We start from the raw sequence: 23,090 nt of genomic DNA, 5'->3' as shown, positions 1-23,090 counted from the left end.
GGTTGTAGAGAGGAGGGTCTGTTCTCCCAAGTGACAGAGGACAGGACAAGAAGGAATGGCTTCAAGCTCCGCCAGGGGAGATTTAGGCTGGACATTAGGAAAAAAATTTTCAAAGAAAGGGTCATTGGGCACTGGCAGAGGCTGCCCAGGGAGGTGGTTGAGTCACCTTCCCTGGAGGTGTTTAAGGCACGGCTGGATGAGGTGCTAAGGGGCATGGTTTAGTGATTGATCGGAATGGTTGGACTCGATGATCCGGTGGGTCTCTTCCAACCTGGTTATTCTATGATTCTGTGATTCTATGACCACTATGCCACTGTGAAGGCTTGCATGATACTTTCATGTCAGGATATTCCTGAATCTTTCTGCTGGGTCTCTAATGTTCAGGAGTCTATTCCAAGTGCTGTTGAAGCATGGCTACACATGCAGTTCCTACCACTCAGCAGGAGCAGGGTGGTGCACAGATCCAGTGCCTGAAGACACCAAGAAGAAAGGAGGAAACCCTGTCAGAAAGCGTGGCAGAAATAGAGTTGGTTTAGTAGCAGATGAAATTATTCCCAACTAGTTTTATAAATGTTTAGTCTAGATTTTTTCCTTTATGTGGGAGAGTATGAGAAGAGGTGAAAGGAAATTTGGCATTTAGAGCAACAGTTTAATTAAAAACATTATTATAGAGAGATAGTTACAACTAATTTAAAATATATGTGAATGCAAATTTTTTCCTTTCTTTCCGATGAAAGTAACACTTCTCAGTTTTCTGTATTTCAGACAATACTAACTATGGTTATGTTCCCACTTAGCTCTCATTAAGTTGGATTTAACTATCAGATGGGCAAGACATAAGAGAATAGAGATCCAAATAAAAGAATACACGACCATGCAAGAAGCTTTGTAGTTAAGAACTTTACATTGTATTGGAACAAATCTTGCCATAGCCATAAATTTGTATTTTCATTGATTAAGTCAGCTAATTACAATGTTAATGCACTGTAGAAGGGATGCTGTCTTTTTAGACAAGGTACTTCAATAGGATTTTATTGTTATTATTGCAGCTGTTATTATTAAAGAGCCTACTCCATACTTTTCTCACACTTTCCCTTTCTGGGAAAGTTCTGAAGTGTGATTCTTTGCCTGTCTTCATGAGCACAATGCAAAAATTCCCACTTTCCAATAAATACACTTATTTTTTTTCTCCTCGGGGAAAAAAATACTAAGAGCATTGCAATATTTGTTGGACAGTTCATGTCCTCCCCTACAGTAGTGTCCATGGACTGGAGCTGTGTGGGTTTTTTGTTTGGTTTAAATACAAATAGCACCAGCTGATGACCTTTGTTTGTAAAGGTTTACAAATATACAAGTCTTTATTGTTTAAAGCTTCAATACTACTTTTTTAAATTGCTTCACTGTAAAGGCTTCTGCATTTTTGAGAAGGCAAATGACTGAAGTCCCTTGATTGAACACTGGAAGAAAGGGGCATGGATATTTAGGTGGCCTGGGAAGACTTTCTGCAACTCGCCACCTATTGCTTGGATAGCTATTAAAGGACAGACACGGGGCACCTGGAGGCTAAGTCAATCTTTTTCAGTACGGATATCCATGGTGGTAACTTCCATGGTGACGATAGTCATCTTGGTAACCTTCCTGATATCCCTGGTGATAGCTATGGTAACCGTACCCACCATACTCATCATCTGGGCACTGCATGCCAAGCGATTGCTGAATTGTCATTTCCTGTCGACGAAGCTGCATGGAATCAATCAGATCATACACAATCGCCATTGACCACATTGGAGAAGGATACCAGGATTTGACGTTTCCATCTTTCCCAACTAGAAGCATGGAGAAATACTCTGGGCTAATTTGGAAATAATTTCGAATGTCCTTCACCAAATTAGCTGGGATATCTTCTCGGTCTACAGTAGAGCTTCCTAGAAAACGATCACACAAAAAAGGCGTTGATATTTTGATTAGATGACGATGATGGTTTGTAGGTAAGCAAGTTAGCAACATGAGATAGAATACAGCCCGATAGTTGGCAATGTAAAATTCTTGTCATTTACAAGCTCATGAATTCCTCGTTCCAAGAAATCACAAGAACTGAAATATGATAGCGTGAAGAATTGCAGGATGAATTTGCTGGGTCGTTAATGGCAGTATAGAGCCTCACTCTTGAACTGTCATGATATGTGAGACATGGCATGTGGCAGATGTCATGTCCCCTTTAAAACATGTTCTAGCGCAAATATGGGGAACTTAAGGCTTGCAGGTATGAAGTCTGTGCTGGGTAAATTCATAGAAAGTATAGGACAGCTAGGATCAGTGGACACCTGTATATGTGTGTATACACCCATATATGCGTAGTTGGCTTGACACCGGAACCATTACAAACTTGTTGAAGTTCTCCAGAGGAGGTCAGCAAGCAGGTGACTGGGGTGGTCTGCCTGACAGAGGCTATGTGGATTTCCAGAAGACTTCAAAAGGAACTTTGATAGCTTGGTTGAAAGACAGAAACAAGGTGGGAGCAAGTGATCAGGTCTTAGAGTGGAGGGAGGTCACCAGTGAAGTTCCCTGATCTTTGTGCTGGTATTGGTGCTGTTTAATGTACTTGTAAATGACGCACATAAGGTATGAGAATGAAGGTGAGGAATAGTATTTAGGTTGGAGATGCTTAGACGAGTAAAGACGGGATGATTGTGAGGCATTGGAGAAGATCCTTGTACAGCTATTTAACTGGTTAATAAAATGTTGGAGGAAATTCTGTTCAGGTTGAATTAAAATGATGCACATGGTGAAAATTTTGCTACCTCCATGTATGAAATGGTGATATCTGACTATTACCACTTGGCAGTGAGGTCTTAGGGCTATGAAAGAGAGTTTCATGAAAGGCTGTTTCAGTGCTCACTAATGGTCAAAAGCCGAAACAGATGTTATAAACCTTGAGAAAAACAATAAAACCAAAGCAGAATTTTATTGTGCCACTATAGAAGCCTATTGTTTGTGTGCATCTTGAACACTGCATGAAATTCTCATCCTCTCACTTCAAAATAATACTTTAAAATGGGGGAAGAAAGTCAGAACTGCAACAAGGTTGATCATAGGTTTGGAATAAACTCTGTATGAAATGACCAAGTAAGTAAAGACTCTATCTGTAAAATAATGGGCTGGGCGGAGGCCTACCAGATTGTGAATGTCACTGAAGGACGGATAGGGATTAAATGTTTACATTTTTCACCCCACAGGAGTAGGATCTCAAACAAAGCTATAGGGGCCATGCTTGGGACAAATAAAAGTCACCTTGCAGATCTGTAGAGGCTCTCACAGGGGGACATATGATGAGTGATTTGAAAAGAGGTCTGTTGATGTTAACAAATTGGGACTGTAATCAAAGTCATGAAGTCCTTCAATGAAAAGTAAGCGGGGGCTGCAGGAGTGTTGGTGTGAGAAATAGGACATCTGCTCCCTTTATTCATATTCGTTCTTAGGCATGGACTTAGGTTTATATGTGGTAGAAGGACTAGGATGCTTTTATGTACAGAGCAGCAGGAATGGCAATGGGATACGTAAGCTTCTTCCTGACCTTGTTCCTTCATTGGTGGAGACAGTTGTTGGGCTTAGGTAGTTGAGGAACCTGTAGAATTTGACATTTACCCTGGAACAGCCACCTGAAGTATCCTGCTGGGATACTTAAATGGGACTTATAAAATGGAACAAGACCTTTTTCCCGGGGCCCATAGAGACAGGACAAGGGGTAATGGTTTTAAACTGAAAAAGGGTGGATTTAGATAGGATGTAAGGAAGAGGGTTTTTTTTAGGATGAGGGGGGTGAAACACTGGAACGGGTTTCACAGAGAAGTTACAGATGCCCCAGCACTGGAAACAGTCAAGATTAGGTTGGATGGGTCTTTGAGCAACCTGAGCAAGTGAAAGATGTCCCTGATAAAGGCAGGAGCATTGGACTAGATGATCTTTAAAAGGTCCTTTCCAGCCCTTTCCGAGAGTCTGCAGAATCTGCATTCTATTAGCCCTGCAACTCTTCATCATGTAAAAGACATCCCTTTTCTTTGACAGCAGGCAGGCAGGAGTGCACGTGGAACTGTATGTTTAGGTGGAAGATAAAGGTGTGAGATGGCCTCCAGATGACATTTGGGCTTTTCTGTCCTGAAGAAGCTATATAGCGTTTAGTACAGGAACACCAAGAAAGGGGTTTGTTTGCTTTTGTATCATCTTGTTTCTTAAAAGAAACATAGCATAAGGGAAAAATTCAGTCACACCCATCCCTCTAAAGAAATTACAACAAATAAACACTTAGCACTATGTAATGCCCTTCCTGGGCAGTACTGAAGAAACTGGAAACACTTACCATTAATTGGATACAACTCTAAGACTCCTCCAATATCTTCTCCGAGTCCTAGCAATTTCAGGATAGTTATATGGCGCAGACCTATGGAGGAAATGAAGGAGGATTTGGGTCAGGCCAGTTCTTTCTCCTCATTCTTGGGCAGATTTTAGTTTAATCAGCACGTCTATGCATGCTAAATTAGGGGCCAATCTCAGCCAGCCCTCTAGAAAGAAGAGTTAATGATTTCTCTGGAGTCTCTGCCAGTCACATCAGCTGTCCCACACATGGGGATAAACTAGTGCGTCAATTAAATGTAGTATCAGTTGCATAAAAGCTATTGCTAATGTCCTAAGAACAACAGCTTTTGGTGTGGTTCTGTAGGATAGGGATACATGCATCAAGGACATCAGTAAGTCAAAGAGACCATTCCCCAAATTCAGGATGTTTCCACACTGTTTTGTTCACTAGTAAAGCTCTTGCTTGTCATATGCACAGAAACAAAGCATTTAGGGGGAACATAACCTGTCAGTTAAACTCCAAACGACTGTGGGGAATGGCTTAAGGCAGACATTAGCTTCTTTCGTTTGCTCTGAGCAGAGGCTTGGGCTGCCATCTCTGCTTTGGAGAAAGGCCTTAGGGGCTGTAGAAACTGTTGATGTGATATAGGTCTGTACGATCTACAAAATCTTTGACGTAACTCTTTTTACGGCTTGGAGGTAAGATGCTTGGAAACATCACTTAGTTAAAACACCCATTGAGGACAAATGCTTTAGTGACTCACTGGATCTCCTTCAAGCTGCCCCTAAAACAAAGTTGGGAGAATTAACTGCTTTGTTTATATTCCATGCTTCAGAAAGCATTTTATAGTGGTCCATGTCACAGTTTACTTTGTTGGCTCCCAAATGCAATGCTCCTGAAGCTCTGAGTGAGTTTCAGGTGATTATGAGTAAACAGACAGTACAGCAGTGATACTGTGCAGATCTCCCTTCAGGCATGACTGAAATGTATTGAAATAGTGGCTTTTGAATGCCACCTGTTTCTTCCTGTTGTAGGAGTCAAGTCTTGGCCCTCTACGATGCTTGCATTGCTAGGAACCTAAGTTAAGCAGTAAGCCTCTCTGGGCTTCATAATTGAAAGAGAGAAGGGTGTTTCTGGGAATTGTTCTTAACTGCCTCGTGGAGGAGCCCATCCCTCCCCACTATTTACTTGGTTCTTAAGTTAGGGGGCTGGGAAGGTTCTTTCTAGGTTGAAGCAGCTTCTGTCACTATTTTTACAGGTTTTGGCAATGAAGCAGGAAGGAAAGAAACCCCCAGCCTGTTGTCTGTGCATCTCTCTGATACCTGATCCAATTCTGAGCTGGGTATGAGAGGATCTGTCCTTTCCAAAGCATTGTACTTGTATCATTAATTTGTGCAGTATGAAAATGAAAATAATATTGAAGTCCAGAAGTACAAGCTAAAAGAGAGGCTTTGGAGTGCTAACCTTCTCTTCCTCACATAAATGATTCCAGGGAAGACTTGGTTTAGCTGTCTTAGCTGTCAGGGTGTTCTCTATTACTTGCCTAGTACAATCATTTCCACTTGGATTTAGAGTAGCTACAGAAAACTTTTCAGTTGTTGGACTCCTCATAGTGTCTAGGTTCAGGTTTGAGCAAAGGAATCCATCTCGTCACTGAAGGATGTGGTTTTGGGGAGCTATAGTATAATTTCTTTTGACTCACCAAAATTGCAGGCTTGTCCACTGAGAGCAGCAAGCTGCTGGGAATAAGCCCAGTCCTCATCACTGGGAGCAGAGATCACCACCAGCCGCCTTCTCCATCGGAACCTGGAATGTGAAGAGAGCGTGACAGGGCACGGTCAAGACACATGACTTGAATCCTCTTGCTTTTTTTGTTCTCAGTAGGCTGAGATATGTCATACCTCTCACAGCTTCTAAGTAACAGCTGGATGGGAGATCTTCCCAGTTCTATGCATCACTGGGAGAGGATAAAGTGTGTTTTCAAAGAAATCTCTGCAGTCTTGCTGCTTCACCAAATGCTGCATATCTTACCATTTTTGCTCAAATTCCCCTTCAGTAGTTATAACAATGCTGAGAATTGTATATTCAAGGGAAAGGAAGATTCCTGTAGAATTCCTCACTAGGTATTTAGTTTTTACGTCATTCACCACTACTGGAACTGCACAGTTATTTTGCAGTCCAAGGGCTGTCTGAGAATTAGGGTGTATCTTCATTTCAGACATAACTCATACTTCTGTGTAAATACTCGCTGACCTCTTTTTCTTCTATACCACACTTGCACAAAATACCTTTAATGTGGCTTTAAATCTGGGCTTGTTTCTATGTGTGTGGCTGTGTGAGCCTGTGGCTATATGAGGCATGCATGGGGCACTAAGATAAACCTTGGAATTTTCCTTAATATGGGATGCCACATCTAACCAAACTTTAACACAATGAGCACCTTCCTCTCAAAGAAAGGTAATGCCATAAGGACACTTGAAACCTTTAAAAGTTCCAACTGCAGGGGGGTTTAATACCCTCCAAACAAACCTTTTTTTGAATAAAGGTACTTGTCCATTAAACCTAAATAAACCAGATTTAAAAGAATTTGCAAAGCTGCAGGGATATTTTTATAGCAGGAAATGATCTTTTAAATGGATGCAGATGTTACTCTGTTATAATAGCCTGTCTTTCTGCAGCACCATGTTAAGATCTCAAAATAAAGGCTATTGAAAAGGGTCAATTCGGTTCCCCTTGAGAGGAGCAGAAAATATGGTGGGACTTGCTTAAAGTCACATAAGTTGCTGAAAGAACAGGGGATGATGGTGTCTTTGTCTTGTTGACAGACTGATACTGCATGTATTCTTATAATTAAAAAAGTAAATCCTTGAAAAGCAAAGCTCCCCAATTTTAATCTTGCCCAGGAGGAACAGCAGAGGGGCATAAGTGTGTGTAAGTAGATATATGAATAGGAACGGGAAGCATTAAGAATCACATATGTGGTGTGAAGGAAAAGGAGGAAATTTCATGTAGTTATTCTGAAAATAGAAAAAATAATCTTTGTGATATTTTGTATAGCAAAAGCACCTGTCTACCTGTAAACAATGACTGAGAATGTAAACATTGTTTTGTTTAGGGCATAAATCACGATGGAATCTTATCTGTGATCTGTTTTAAGATACTCTAATTCCATTCTGGGTGTTTTTAGTATCTCCTTTGGAGATATGCAGAGCTGAAAAAGGTTCAAAGCCACTTAAGATGTTTATCCACATGCCCTGGGAAATTCCTATACCTAGAGCGCTTGTCCGGAGATACAACTTACTGAGAAATTAGCTCAGTTGGTCTTTTACAGCTGTTAGTTCACCAATACTCATGTACAAATTTATGCCTTCTTTCTGACATCAGAAGCTATAGGCCAATACTTCTGTCCTGACAAACCTGCCAGACCCTTCCCTAACTGCATCCATTCTTCCTCTTCTGTTTTGCATCCCATTCATGTTTGTGAGCCCAGAGAGCAGCACAGCCAGTGTCCTGGTGTTACAGCGGGACTCCCCCCACACAAACTGAAGGATTTTTCTCCTATTACATGAAACTTTTATGCATTATTCAAGCCAGCTCTAGCTCTCATGGTCTCCTTTCATTTCAGCCAGGCTTGTTAAGAACAATATTTGCATTGTTATAACTGACCTTCTCAATGAGCAACACCAGGGAGATGATGCCAGGACTCTTGTTCAGCAGGGAGGACAATCTTGGACAGGGCAGGAATGAAGCTTCCAGAGAATCTGACCAGTTAAGATGGCAAGTGAGGTCCACCAGGTATTTAAAGACCAATGCTTGTTGCACAGAAAACAAATGCACTCTGTGCAGCAGCAATTCTGTTTATAGATGCAGCAGCAATTCTGTTTATAGATGCAGCAGCAATTCTGTTTATAGATGCAGCAGCAATTCTGTTTATAGATGCAGCATTATGCATTTTTCCTGCCTGTTTTTTTAATGTGTGTTTGTTACTGGGGCTGTTTGCAAGCAAATAAGGATTTGTAGCCTGTCATTTTCTAGCATACAAGCTCTTTCTTGTGCTGTTTGCAAACTGTGGTTCTTCTTGGAGAACCCGAGGATGAATCACTGAGACCTAAACAGGAGGTGGTGAGGTGGGAGGGGTGCATCTTGTTAAAGGTTCTCTTTCTGTTGAAGTGGCCATTGAATTTTAAAATGTTTACAAACCAACAACCTACTCATTTACCTGTTGCTCCTTTCCCACTCAAGTCCTAATCCAACGTGCCACCTCAGTTATTTTTGTAGCCACCTGATACTAACAGTGTATTCGCGTGGATTCTGATAGTGGGTGAGGAGGATGCAGTAGTAACAGGTAAAGCCTAGAGTGATGGTGTAGCCCGAATTTAATGAAAATATTAACCGGTAACAGAGAGGGCTGTGACTGCACAGCTGTTTTGTGGATCTGAATCCCCATGGCCCAGATATGTTTATTGCCTGGAATTAAGGTCTCACTGGTCGAGCAGTAACACTGCATGTAGAGATTGCATAACCAAACTGTCTTCCTGCAGAAAGTCTCTCAAACATTTTGCAAGAGACATCTGCAAGACCTTTAATAATATGCATGACTAGTACTGGCAAAGACCAACTGTTATCTCAAGCAGGATAAGAAGGAAGTTACAGAGAATTAATTACTGATTCAAACTACATGAAAGGGATTAGAATGGGATTAATGAGATTGTGATGGTTAATGATTGAGATACATAAACACTGTGCTTCATACATTCAAAACACTGAGCTAGCTTCTGTGAATTAATCCTAATTTGCTTTTCTAATGCAAATCATGTTATTATCTCCATGTAATGTTAGGGGATACTGAGATAGAGAAAGTTAGTGTCCAAAGAGTGTGTGGTCAGTTAGGAAACATAACATGCATCCTGGACTTCACTGTACAAGATTCCACGTGACTATGGCTACATCTTTGCATTTGCTTAGCACTGTAAGTACAGAGAAATCTATATTAAAAAGAATCACAGAAATAATTGGATGGGTATTTTTCCAATAAGATAATAATTATTAGAACTAAGAGCAGATAAGAAAAGAACGTAATACCTGGATAAGAAGCTCTCAAGGGATTGTTTCTTTTCTTCTTTGCAGACAATACCCTCTTTTTTCTGTCTTTCCATGTCTTTAATTCGTGACTGGAAGGTGTCGATCAAATCAAACACAGACTTCATTGCTATGGGTACTTCATAGTATTGCTGTTAAGAAGAAAGAATAGATCAATAAAAGGATGCACACATTAGCAGTCTTTCTGCATGTTTCACAGCACTGTAGGATACACAGAGCCAAGTATTCCTGTTCACACACAGGTAACAAGGCCTAAAACAGATTAGAAACCACAGAAAATATTGTTGGTTTTGCAGTCAGGCTGCTCTTTGGAAGTAGCATTTTTTTTTCAGTATTTGCCCAATGTGATAAGGCCAGGCCATTGCAGGCAACAAATTGTCATTATATTCTTTTTTAAGGCCATTCAACTAGAGCATTTTCCATATGCCGTAAGCTGTCATCCCACTGAGTGGCCAAACCATGGGTTTTAAAATGCTGGGTACTACATTAAGACACCTGGTAGTGAAAGGTCCTGTTCCTGTGGTGTCAGCTCACTATCCCAGCAGAAAGTCACAATTCTCAAAATCCCCTGACTGCAGAAAATGAAGACAACTACCTCATTCCTGAAAATTTCTCTTACTGGCCTTTCTCTGGTCTTCCAGCAAAGACCAAGTCCTGCATCAGTCTCTTATGTGCCTTATATGCAAGTCCATAGTGTAATTTCCTAAAAGGTTTCAATTTTTAGGTTTTTTCCAATGCTTTTTGTTTCAAAGAAACCCTCACCTTGACCTTCATGTCAGTGTCTGTCAGCACCATGAAGAAGTCATTGTAGGTCATCCCATACTCTTTTCTCAACTCACTGATAAGCTGCTGGTCCACAAGATCTTCATCCTCTATCACTTTCATGGGCTTTTCATTATCTTAATGTGAGGCAAAGAAAAAATAAAAATAACCATGGAATCACAAAAACTCTGCCTTTAATTTCACCTTGAAAGAAAAGGGGAAAATTAATTTCCCAGAATCCATCTTCCTCTTGCATAGGCAAGAAATTTAAAAACCATCAGTTTGGCACTGTGGCTTTTAACTGTCCAGTTTTCAATCCCAGTGTTTTCTAAAAAACAGTCTATCCTAGGTCACATGCATTTCAGTATTCAACATTTCTACTTGCTTTTGAAATATCTTGGTTGCCTGCCCTTTCCTGGAAAGATCTTTTAGATTTTTTCAATACACTTTTCTATGTATATGCATGCACTAATCATTTCACCTACTCCTCAAATGCAGCCGCTTCCAGAACAGAAAATAGAAACTGTTCAACAGTTTATGATAGAAGCTGGAAAGCACCATAGGCAAATAAAACAGCATATAGATTTTGGGTCAGTAAAATGTACCTAAACCAGCTTTATGTTGGCCAGGGCACTGGAGTTAACATTTCCAGTCTTAAAAGGTTACATGGGAGGTTTAGTTACTACAAGAAACCAGGAACTGTTTAACGTGTCTTGAATATTGTAGTCCTAGCTCTTCAACACTCTATGCATACTTTGCTGCGATATTCCTTCTCCATCTGCTCAAAGATGTTCATTTCCCATTCTAGAAACCTGATAGGAAAAAACTTAATTTTGCAAATAATTTGTACCTACTCACTGCTATACCTTAAGAAAACATTCAGAAATGCTCAAGGAGAGAAAGACCAATGAAGACAGAGATTTGTAGCATATAAAAGAGAAGCCTGTGGAGGTACTGAGGTTCCTCATTTCCCCTGAAACCAAGGTGTATTAGGCCAAGTCTCAAAAGTCTCTGTGTCATCAGCTCAGCCTCAGTTTTAGCATCCAGCACAATGCTACATTGAATCATAGAATCATAGAATCATAGAATCATAGAATCATAGAATCATAGAATCATAGAATCATAACTGCGGCAATGCTGAAAAAAGGCCTTCATGTGCAACTGTGGGCCTGGAAAGCTGAAGAAAGAATGAATCACACACAAAATGAAATGTCACCTGGGCACCGACCAGCTCTCTGCAAGCCTTACTTGCTTGCACTGTCTGACACCATGAAAAATATAAATATTCGTATCATCACTTAAAAATTCCAGCCATGGCTTAAGGGACTTGCCTGAAGCTAAACAGAGATGCGACAGCTGAACAAGAGCTAGAATTGAGAGGTACAACCTTCCCGTTTCATCCCACGCAGGGGAAGCTGAGCACACAGCAACAGAAAAGATCAAATTCATTGTGTAATAAGGAATCTAAAATAACTTTCTAAACACTAGTAGCCTTTAAGGAACATACTGATCTGATTCAAACGTTGCAGTTGGTCCTGTCTGAATTGGTAGCTGATTGAATGAAACTTCTGAATTAAAATCTTGGGAAAATGTCTGAATCAGAACCTGGTCTTTAGGTTTCACACCTTAGACCTGCTGCTTACAGAAAAAAAACGCCAAACCAGCAAATGTTAAAATCTGATTGTACTAATCAAGCTATAGATATAATTTTACAGAATCATAATTAACATGTTGAAAAAAAGCAGGAGACTTAGAAGGGTGTATGTTAAACCTTACATGAAGTTCACCTTACATTTTTGCCCAAAACACCAAATCCAAATGAAAATTTACATGGTCTTATGTGGTTATTGTACCTCAGTTAAAAGTTTTTTAAAGAATTATAGGCAGTGTTATAAATTCTCCATTGGATGGGTTGCTGTATGTGCTGTTGGTTATTCACTTTCTAAAATATATGTAAATAATAAGTGCGATTTACATGTTAGTAATTGCAACCATGACCACTAAAATGTAGACAAAAAAATTGTAGTTATGCCTGCAATGAATTCCCTACAAAAGCAAAGACTGTCTTGTTGGCCTATATGGAGGTAGAATAATGCAAAAGAATTTAGTGTGAAATGTGTTGGAAAACAGCTGTATGGTGCAGTATCTTAGACCAACTGACCCGTGGCACTCTTCTGCTTTAAAGGCTGTAGATATTAACATGAAAATAGCACTTTAGAGTTTCATTATTAGGAGATTTTCTTTCAAAACTTACAATGCAAAGAATAAAATGTAAAGACAAGAGTGACAGAGAAAATGCTTCAGGGTAGAAAAAAATAATGTCACAAAGGCTGGCCTGCCTTTCAAACTTGGAAGTGATTTCTAGGGAGATAAAAAGAAGTTAATCTAATCACTTCTTTTCACTTCACTACTTTTCCCTGACCTGCATCTCATAAAGAACATCTGGGATCATCATTAAGAACTATGGGAGTCGTGACTGATGCTACCTGCAAAGTCCTTGCTCTCTATGCTCTTTCTAGAAAAGTCACTGAAAGAGCATGGAAACTTTTCTCCATAAATCTTCAGCTGCTAGACAGGATGATAAGATGGGTTACTCCTGAGAAACAATTAAAATGAGGCTGCGAAGAAGTTCTGAAGTTTGCTGTGGGAGTACAGTGGCATAATGGATTAGTTATTGGACTTGATTGTAAGGTAGGTAGCCTGGGACTGGCGTTCAGTTGACTAAAGACCTGTTCCCATAAACCGGGGAAAAGACACCACATGACTGACTTGAGGGTGACAAGAAGACCTCTGCAGTGACACTCAGCTTTTGTGTCATTTTAGTGGGAACTCTCTTTGGCTTCAGTATGATCTGATCTTGGCTAGATTTAAAGCCACATTAAAGGTATTTTCAGAAAGTGTGACCACTATCTTTCCTTCACTACTTGTAAGTGAGACTTAAATTCCAGGTGAAAAATCTTCACTGTGAACTTTTCTGTTGTCATTTGTGTGTCTGTCTCAAGATGCAGCAGTGCAATTAGACCTCATCATGCTGGGTGCTAAGGCTTCTTGCTACAGCATAAATGCTATGAACAAAATGTGTCTTGGGAGCATTTGCTGGCTCTGGTACTGACAGAGAGCCATGAAGAAGCCATGCAAGTAGGAAGGCTAAAGGAGAAAAGAAGGTAGAATAGAAAGACTTTGTATTATTTAAACTTTTTACAAAGGTCAGGATTTGGTGTTTAGGGCAAAAATGTAAGGTGAGCTTCATGTAAGGTTTAACTTACACTCTTCTAAGTCTCCTGATTTTCTTCAGCGAGTTAATTCCTCCTGTGAGAATTCATCTGTAATATAGATTTGTGTGGTTTGGGAAAGTTTGGATGTAGGTTAAGTTTGGAACAAGCTGAAAGAGTATGGTCTATGTCAGAGTGAATGTCTGTTTATTAAGCAGACTGGAGCTAAATATAATCCCTGAGAGTCCACTGACAGGCAGAAGTGTTTGGAAACACAGAAAATGGCCTTGTGTAACCCTGGCCCAGTGTGGAAAATCCTGTACCAGTCCAGATTTGTCAAGGAGGTGCACAAATGGACAATCTGACAGGATTTGTGAGTTGCTGTCATTCAGGGACACAAAATTGTCCACTCCCTCTGAGCAGAGGCATGGCTGGAAGCCAGACATAAATCTGCAATCTTCTGGCCTGTTGTATACCAGACCTGAGCTACTCTGGAGGGGGTGTGGTCCTGAGCTTTCTGTTCCATCACACGTCTTTTCCCAAAGTTTGGTAAGACCAGATAAACTTCCAGAGGAAAAATGCAGTGGACTGGACTTATAATCAAAATTAGTAGCTTTTATACAATTTCTCTGCCTTTGTCCAGCAAAGCATTCATGGTAGTGGTAACCTTTAGATGCAGGCAGCGATGAGATTGTTTACAGGATTCGAGCTTAAGTGCTTTGCTGGATTGGGACCTGAAGTCTCTGTCCAAACCCTACTGTTATGAAAGAAAAGGTTCTCATTGGCTTTGGTGGGTGCTTGCCCAGGACCTTGAACACTGACACCAGTTGCTTCAAAGGTGCCTAAGAGCGATGGATGCCCAGTGTCACTAGTTTATATGGGAACTCCGTATGTAAAGAAGGTGGTACTGAAAATGGCTGAATGAACTACTTTTCAAGTCCTTAATAGTCTGATTTATAGTGCCTCCAAGACCCCTGGCTTCAGTGAGATGAAACTCTTTACAAGAGCTGGCAATAAGCTGTTGGGTATCTCACTTTATGGGTAAAGACAGGTAATAAGACTTCAACTGATAAACCTCTTAATATTATGCTGGTGCAAATTTGTAGGTTGTCTGTACCTAGAGTCTATGGTTGAAATCTTCTAAAACCTCCCCTTACTGTGGAAGAGAATACTTACTTTGTGAACATATCAAAATCAACTCTTAAGCCTAGGAAGGCTGATCCTGAGAAGAAAAGGAACTCACAGCAAAGATTCTAACTAGCACTCTTCTGTCTGTCCTGGATGTAGCCAGTGCATATCCCTGAAAAATTAAGCTTTTTTCATGACCTTGTGAGGAGAGCAAAGGATTGAGAAAATGTTATATAGCAGAGCAGAGAGATAATGATGCTGAAAATCAAAATAGGATTAACTTCATCCAAGTTTTAAATATAATCCCAAACAGTTCCCTTCAGCATTTCCTGCCCCCAGTCTCCTCTCCTTCAAGACAATATCCACTTTCTCATCTCATTTTTCTGCCTTTTCACTGTTTCACTGTTTCACTGTTTTACTGGCTTTGAGTATTCCCACAAAGAAAGCTGAAGGTGCTCATATTACTGCACTGGAAGCCTAAATAGGGAAAATACCAGACACACTTGTGTAAACACAAAAGAGGAGAAATGGGTTTGAAAGTGTAACTGGACCACAACAAAAGATCTTCCTTAGATCTTGACCCAAGCTGGGGAGATTTTTCCCTTTGCTGTCTGCATTGTGCCCAGGAAACGGAAAGAAATTATAAAAAAAAGAAAGAACCTAGCTGGAAGTGGTCAATTTTCATGCTGCTGTTGTTCATGGTACCAAAAATTGTAATAACCGATATCTTCCTTGTTGCCATCTTGCAGAAACTTTCCAGATATTCATCTCGCTGCTGTACATACATGGTGTTGTCCGCCTTGGGGGTCGTGATCAACTGGTTGGTGAGAGAGACAAAAGAGCTTATTTAGTATAAGGTATGAAGCAGATGAGTATTTTACCAACAGATAACTAGTCACTGTCTGCCACTGGGCTTTCTTTTCTATAGAGCTGTTAGCGGCTTTGTAGCCTTATTTTATTTGTTTGTGGTCAGAGTGGACCTTTAGGCCCAGGCCTGACCCGAAGACATTCAACCAGCCACAGGAGAACCTTAGGAATCATGGCCAGCTGGTGGCACCAACTCCTCACTGCCTCTCCAGAGATGTGGTACAAGAAATGGCACTGGATTTTACATTTTCTATTATCCCTTGCCATTCCAGCCCTGCCAGATCTCCCTCACAGACTTCAGCAGTGCCATGAATTTAGGATTCCCTCTGCTCTCTTGCAGTGTGGTGGGAACAATGGGAACACAGCAGCAGCTCTGGCCTCATCCCATGGTCCAGGCAGGTCTCCTGGTGGCTGTTTTGACTGTCAAGGTGTGAGTAGAACTAGGGCTAGATGAATAGAATTATAGAATCATAGAATGGTTTGGGTTGGAAGGGACCTTAAAGTTCCAACCCCATCTTCCACTGGATCAGGTTGCTCCAAGTCTCACCCAATCTGGCCTTGAACACCTCCAGAAATGGGTCTTCCATGACTTCTCTGGGCAACCTGTGCCAGTGCCTCACCACCCTCACAGTAAAAAATTTCTTCCTTACATCCAACCTAAATCTCCCCTCTTTCAGCATAAAACCGTTGCCCCTCCTCTTATCACTGCACTCCCTGATAAAGAGTCCCTCCCCAGCTTTCCTGTAGGCTACATAGAATTCTGTAGCTAATGGCCATATAAGAAGACCTTGAAGACTTGCTAAAGCCACTGTTACCTTTTAGCTTTTGTTTGTTCAAAGCCGTTTTGAGGTCTTACAGGACTTATATTTTTTTGAGAAGGCACAGCTGCAGGGAAACACAGCAGGAGGAGGAACAACTACAACAGCAGAAGTATAAAAATCTCCACAGTTTCTAATACTTATTTCAAAACCTCCTGACAATTGCAAAGATTTAACTTGGAAAAAGTTTAAATTACACAACTTGGATCCTTCATCAATGACTGAGTAGCACATATTCTGGAGAAGGTGTGTGTGTAACAACATGTAGTTGTCCTAATCAGCAGTTCCCAGCAGAAGATGGAGAGGAATGGCACAGCTGTAGCAATACAATAATTTTATTATAACTGGCAGCAGTGAACTGCAATCCAGCACCTGCCACGAATCTCCCCAAACACAAAAGGAGCTGGAATCTGGATCCAAATTGAATGGTTTAAGGTCAAAAATAACCACCAGAATCCTTCAATTGCAAACATATACTTTAGTCTGCAACAGGTGCAATCATCTTCTAGTTCCCTTCTTAAGTTTGTAAGGCCCACAGGCTAAATTTTATGATACAGTCCTTATAAATCCAATGTAATTGATGTACTGACATGTAGGAGGCATTTCTGGGCTTGCAAGATCCGACTTTCATTTATGCAAAGACCCTCCGGCATGCCCATGGCATTGGGACATGAAGGTGAATGAGAATCAGGCACAAAGAGTATTTGATTTCTGGGCCATAACATGTAACATGCTTTTCAGTTGCATAGAAATGAAAAAAGGATCATGAAAAGGATTTTAGGGCTGAGATCAAAACAAGACCATTGGTTTGTATTGTCCTAATTTTGTAAACCATATGTAGGAATGCGTGGTCAAGTCTGAATTTTATCTACTTCATCAAACCCTGTAGAATAAAGCAGGGAACACTTTAAAGGCAAAGCAAACTTTAAATCAAAGCTTTGTGCTAGGCTGTATATGCGTTTGCTTGTACATGTGTCTATGTGCATGCTCATATATGTGCATGTGGGTATAAATGGAGGGTGATATATAAACTGTCAGTCTGCACTTCACCAACACAGAGAAATAAACAAAAACCCCAAAATCACTAAGCCAAGACTTCTCAACATTAGTAAGACTGCAATAAAAGCCTCACTACAGAGAGGTGGGCCTGCAGGACTCAAAGCCCATATATTTTTTCAGTTTCTGCAGCTGAGTCCTGCATTTGTCACTAATTGAACTTAAATCAGAATAGCGTTCAAAATTCTGGATGTTTGAAATCCTCTTTGAAACCTGCAATCTGAACTCTTTAATGATGTGTAGGACTTAACCCCCCCATATCTCTCAAAAGGCTTTTGGGAGAGGGCTGAAACAATGTCCTTGGGAGCCAGGAAATAAGAGCGGCTGAAAGACAAAACTATAGCAATGCAATGAGTAATAACTCATTATTACTAGTAGTGTGGGCAAATTCTTTAGAGAGGAAGTTTGAAGACTGATGAATGGGAGAGTTCACCTAGCTGGAAGGACTGAGCCTAAGGGTTCTAAAGAGTTTGATAGGAAGGGATGCAAATAGGCATGTGTATGGATTCAAAGAAGCTTGAGAACTTCTGTGATTTCCACATGTGCCATGAGTGGCAAAGAGGCAGTAGAATTCACCAGTGCTTTTCATAGAATCATAGAATCAAATCAAATCTAGTCTCCAAGGAACTTCAGAGCAAGCAAGCTGAAGATGGTATTGGATAGTGGAAAAGTGAAATGCAGCATGGCATAATCATTAGTCTTCAGTAAGTTTTGACCTGATAACCAGAGTTTGTGCAAAGCTTTTCTTGGAGATCCAGCTGAGAGGTGGCCTTGTATCAGAAGGTTCCAATTTCAGACCGGCTTTTAAGTTGCCAAGACTGTTTTGGTGTAATTAATTAGCAGCCTCACATCTGTGAGCTTTGCTTTTGGCTCTTTTTGCAAACTTGTTTTTATTTGTCCTGCTGTTGCACATATTTTGGAAGCCACAATACTGAGATACATGACCCAGTTTCAAAGATCCCAAATTTCTGTGCAATTTCTCTCTCTGAGCTTTTGATTTGGTTAACCATTAGTTAACAAGTAACCAATAGATATTACTTGCAGAATTCAATCAAGCTCAGAATTTTCAGCTATATGGCTCTTCATGATGTTGGGGAATGCAAGCCTGCTGGGTCTGCTCAGCCCCTACAGCTGAAAGAATAGGGAGGGGGAGAAGAAAGTTGGCTTCTGCTCAGGTCTGTGAATCATCAGAAGAATGATTAATTAAATTCCAGTGGTCAAAATCTTAGTTGGCATCTTAGGTATTTGTATTGGAATATGGGGCATGAAAGTCAAAGCTATGTTTGTGACACTGGCTATTGGATAATAACTGTCAAACATGCCCGTATGAAGTGGAATAATTGCAAGAAACCAGCTCCCACAATAATATTTTTAAAGAACTGTTTTTCAAAGTGTACCTTTCAGGGTATGTGTCATCTGCCAGAAAAAACATTTGTACTACAGCTAAAACTGTTTCCTGTCCCAGGTGAAGTGTTTTTCTAGATAAGTAGTTGGAAAAACATACAACACTATTAAACCCGGGGACAAGTAACTCCAGACCATGCTGAGTTTTGCAGATCTGAGAACTTACCATCATGTTACAGTTTAATAGAAACAGCAAGGGAAAAAAACAAAACACAATAAAGTTTGAACGGATCTCTGAAGATGTCTAGGAGATTTGAATGCCACATTCCCATCAGAAAGATTGCAAATGTAACAATCCTACCCCAGGGCATCTGATGATACGCCTTTGTGCATATCCTCGGTCAGACATGCGCTAGTACTGCCAAGCCACCCGGCTTGCTTCCAGTTTTAGGACATCAGCACCAATATAAAACAGGTGTGCCAGCTGGCAGGGCATGCTGAGCATCGAAATGTAGTGACATTGGCAAGTACCCCAAAGCAATGAAGGGATGTAATCCACACCAGAACTTCGTTTTATCAATTATAACTAAATAGATCTTGTACATACACCTACGTATCCACTGGAAACAACCTGATGGCTGCATGGTCCCTCATGGAAATGACTGGGAATGGGTTTTAGCCTGATGCCTGGCTGACTAATGTTCATATTATGTGTAAGATATCCAACACGAGGCTGTGAAACCTTTCATGTTGGAATTGATCGTTTGGGTCTAGAAATTTTACCAAATCATAATCCAAAACCACCATAAACTTTCGGTTACACGTATTCCTACTAGGAAGGAGATATGACTTCATTTATGTAATAAGATTCAGGTGAACAAGTTACTTACAATGAGCCGCCTTTTGCCTTCAAAATATTCCAGGAGGTCAGTCACCGATTTCCTGGGAGGCTGTAGGAAAGGCTTCTTGTTGGACTTGGGGTAATCTTCATTCTCAGTTCTGCTTCCCTTCTTGTTCTTCTTGCTACGGTCTTTGTCCTGCTTGCTTTTTTTCTCAGCTTTGTCCTTCTTGGACTGCTTCTCACTCTTCTGCAGCTTGTCAGGCCTGTCCTTTTTCTTTTTCTTCTCAGGTTTATCTATTCGTTCATGCTTCTTTGATTCTTTTCCCTTCTTTGGGGCAATATTTCCCACTGCAATCTCTTCCTCTAAATGTGAACTAGCAGGCTTGCTCGGGTCGTATTTATCTTCATATTCATTGCTTAGTATTTTTTCTTGGGCCTTCTTTTTTGGTGTTTTAGTCTTAGTTGGTTTGTGTTGCCCTGGTGTGGCATTCAGGTCCCTATGGTTATAGTCTTTCCTGTCTGTTCGGTTATCTTTAAATCTACCCACATTTGCCTTAGTATAGTGCACTGAGGGAGCTGTTGGGACTTCGGTGAAACTGTCATAGCGAGCAGCTTTGCTTGGTTTCCGTGTGGCTACCGTGTGTTTCTCTGGGTGGCTGCGCTGCCGGTCCCTGCGGTTTGCCTTCCACACAGGAGAGTAGAAATCCTCAAAGGCTGTGACTCGTGGCGTTGTGGCATCAGGTGCTACTGGCAGCCTGTGGGACTCTGTGGTGGAATGTGACTTTGCAGTCCAGGCCCTCTGTGTGGTGGGGAGGGGTGTAGTCGTTGTCGTAGATCGGCTTGGTGTTGTCACTGCACGGGTGGTGGCATGGGTAGTTGTGGTGGTGGGAGGGAGGGTAGTGGTCCTGACTGTAGGCGGAGGAGTGGCCACTGTGGTTGTCATTGGTTTCCTCACTGTTTTGGTCCTTGCTGGCTGATTATTGCTCCTCCTCGGCTCCTCCTTCCTTGCTGACACCTGGACATGTCCACCACCAGGAGTAGGCTGGGTGCTCCCCCCATTATTGCCTTCCTCAACAACTTGTCCCTCTACCCCAGCTGCTTTGCAATTCTGGATGAAGCCCTTCTGCCTCATCTTCTCAATTTTTCTGATGGGGCTCTGATCAATAACTTCGTACATGGCCTCTAGCCTGACTGGATAAGGATACCTTTCCTCCACCTGCAGAGTTTTCTTCAACAGCACCATGCCAAATTTCCCCTTCTCCAGTTTTAGAAAGCTCATGAGCTTTGGTATAAGGGCAGGATCTAGCGGCTGCTCCAGGATTTTTCCTTCATTGGTTATCCTGCGGACTTTTCCCTCTTCTTCCCCTTCTTCATGGAACAACACAATCTGCTGGATGTGCCTCTCAGCTAGTTCGCAGTAAACATCATTTTTCAGCAAGCTCATCATGAGCCGGTAGTAGCCCTCAGAGGCATGAGGGGCAGAAATAACCCACACCCGATTTTTCCCAGCAAAGCTGGCCAGGACATTGGGAGAACTTGACCCTGAAGGGAAACGTACCACTCGTGACTGTGAGGCAGAGGATATCCCTTCATCCTTAATCATCTCGGTCTTGGAGTATTTGGCTGCAGCTGTGAGTCTCTGTACTCGTCTCATTCTGGTTCCCATGCCCCTGGCCTGGGAATGAGCTTCCCCTTGCAGGAGACTGGCAGGTGCCTTTGGAGGTGCTGACGAACCCCTCTTCGTGACAAGGCTCCGATTCCTCAGGGATGCTCCAGACCTTCTCAGGAGGCTGCTCGGAGCCCTGTGAGCCAGGGGCACTTTCCTAACTCCATGGCTCCCTCTCTCTGCTAGCCTCTCTGTCTTCTCAGAGCCACACGCTAGCCACGCTGCCCACAGCAGGGCTAAGCTGAGAGCTGGCCTCCAGTTCATTGTGCAATCCACTTGCAGGGAGGAGGAGAAAGAGAAAAAGTTAGACGTTAACAGTATGATGATAAAAAAAAAGCAGAGGACAGGCTGGCTAATTTCTGTGATTTAAAACTGCTGATTAAGCCTCAGTCTTGCCCTGGTGGCTCTGTTTACTTTACAGTCACAGTTATTTTTGGAAAAGCACAAAATGGATCATTTTATGCAAAAATGAGGTCATCCATCTGTAACATGACTCTGTCTATCCAAAAGGACACTGTGATCTGCATCTTCCTCTCTCTGTCTCTCTCACACTCCAACATACACGCAAACACGCACAGAGAAAGCGTCCAGTACATTGAGCAGAAATCCAAGAATTTTACTTGAGACTTACACTCTCAGGGAAGTTCCCCTTCCAGCGATGAAGTTTCACGTCTTTTTCCTTTAAAAGGAGACCAATGGCATGCAGCTTTGCTGTTGTCCAGTGATTTATCTTTACTCAGCCCAACAGGTCCCAGAGCCTGTCTGTCTCCCCGTGTATCTTTTAACTTTCTTGCTTCTTCACCTTCTTGACAAGTTGGATGAGGTTAGTGGAAATTTCCTTTGGGATCTCTGCTGCTCCATTTACCTGCAGGTCTGGCTTTTTGCTCTACCGGTTAGCTGCACAGGCAGGGATTTCATTTAAGAAAAGGGAAATACCAGCTGCCCTGAGTCTCTCTCTTTTAAATTTCCCAAGCCTCCTTCCCACTTCTTGCTTCCTCAGTCCCTTTTAGCTCCTTTGTTTCCAGAGAGGAAAGCAGCAGCATTAATATATTTTCCAGGCTGAAGAAAAACACAGGAATGTGATGCTGAAAAAAAATAAAAGGACGCTTCCCTTTCCCCTTTCTCCACACTTCGACAAAAGCAAATTGTAAAAGATTCAGTTTTTCTTCTCTTTCCCTTCTTGGCTGGCTGCAGTCCCAGAAATGTCAGGGTAACCCCAGCCCTGCTCTGAACCCGCCTCAGACAACAGTGGCCACTGGAAATGGGGGAAACTTCACTCAGGATTTAACAGCTCAGCAGAACCCGCCTCCTCCCCACTCAACACAGGGAGGGAGGAGGAGGAGGAGGAAGGCTCTGGGGGCTGAAACACTGCACAGCATCACAGAGCACTTCAGAGAGGGTGACTCCAGCCTTAACTCTTTCCTTCACACATCCCAGCTCCCTGGCACTCTCCAACCTCGCCTTTCTATTTCCTCCCATTAAACAGACACTGTCTGGATAAATAATAGTCCTGTGTGAAGTGTGTTTCCCCATCGGTGTCAGTATTAGCTCTAGTGTTTAAGACGTATTGTTTATTAACCCCATTATTTCTGCCGCCTGTTCCCCTTTTCCTTGTTTGCTTGCCTTCTGGGAGTTCTCCAGTGAAATCCTATTTCTCTTCACTTCCCAACCAACTTCTCTTCCAGGCCCTCACATACTTGTATGCTGGCATAGTATTTTCCACAAACATTGTATAGGCATGGCTCTTTGTTAATTTGTAGTTTTCAAAGAGTTCAGGATGTTCACTTTATTATTGTTCTAAAATTAGAGCTGTGTGTATTGCAGAGAAAAAAAAAAGAGAAAGAAAAGGTACAAAAATATCTGAAGAGACATGGGTAAAGACAGGGTCACGTCCTTTGCTCTCCCTTCATGGTGTAAATGACACCATTCTATTGAGCTGACG

The 23,090-nt window shown here is 41.7% G+C and overlaps 1 protein-coding gene across 1 annotated transcript; it reads right to left on the bottom strand.

The window, feature by feature from the left end:
• Positions 1-615: 615 nt before the first annotated feature.
• On the bottom strand, positions 616-22,423 carry CCDC80 (coiled-coil domain containing 80). Its single transcript, XM_069867798.1, has 8 exons — positions 21,780-22,423; positions 19,532-21,423; positions 15,217-15,373; positions 10,217-10,353; positions 9,437-9,585; positions 6,057-6,160; positions 4,358-4,438; positions 616-1,925 (listed from the first exon to the last, which is right to left on the bottom strand). The coding sequence occupies exons 2-8, from the start codon at positions 21,410-21,412 to the stop codon at positions 1,579-1,581; spliced, it is 2,856 nt and encodes a 951-aa protein (XP_069723899.1). The 5' UTR covers positions 21,413-21,423; positions 21,780-22,423; the 3' UTR covers positions 616-1,578.
• Positions 22,424-23,090: the final 667 nt, after the last annotated feature.

The sequence above is a fragment of the Phaenicophaeus curvirostris genome, chromosome 1 (genome assembly GCF_032191515.1).
Source record: "Phaenicophaeus curvirostris isolate KB17595 chromosome 1, BPBGC_Pcur_1.0, whole genome shotgun sequence".
In the NCBI taxonomy this organism is placed as follows: Eukaryota; Metazoa; Chordata; class Aves; order Cuculiformes; family Cuculidae; genus Phaenicophaeus; species Phaenicophaeus curvirostris.
This window is presented reverse-complemented; position numbering and strand designations above follow the sequence as displayed.

Excerpts from the sequence above, each read along its gene's own strand:
- CCDC80 (XM_069867798.1), bottom strand. The coding sequence starts at position 21,412 with ATGAACTGGAGGCCAGCTCTCAGCTTAGCCCTGCTGTGGGCAGCGTGG. Across the intron at positions 15,374-19,531 it reads AAGGCAAAAGGCGGCTCATT|TTGATCACGACCCCCAAGGC; the intron begins GTAAGTAACTTG and ends CTCACCAACCAG. Across the intron at positions 9,586-10,216 it reads ACACTGACATGAAGGTCAAG|CAATACTATGAAGTACCCAT; the intron begins GTGAGGGTTTCT and ends TCTTCTTAACAG.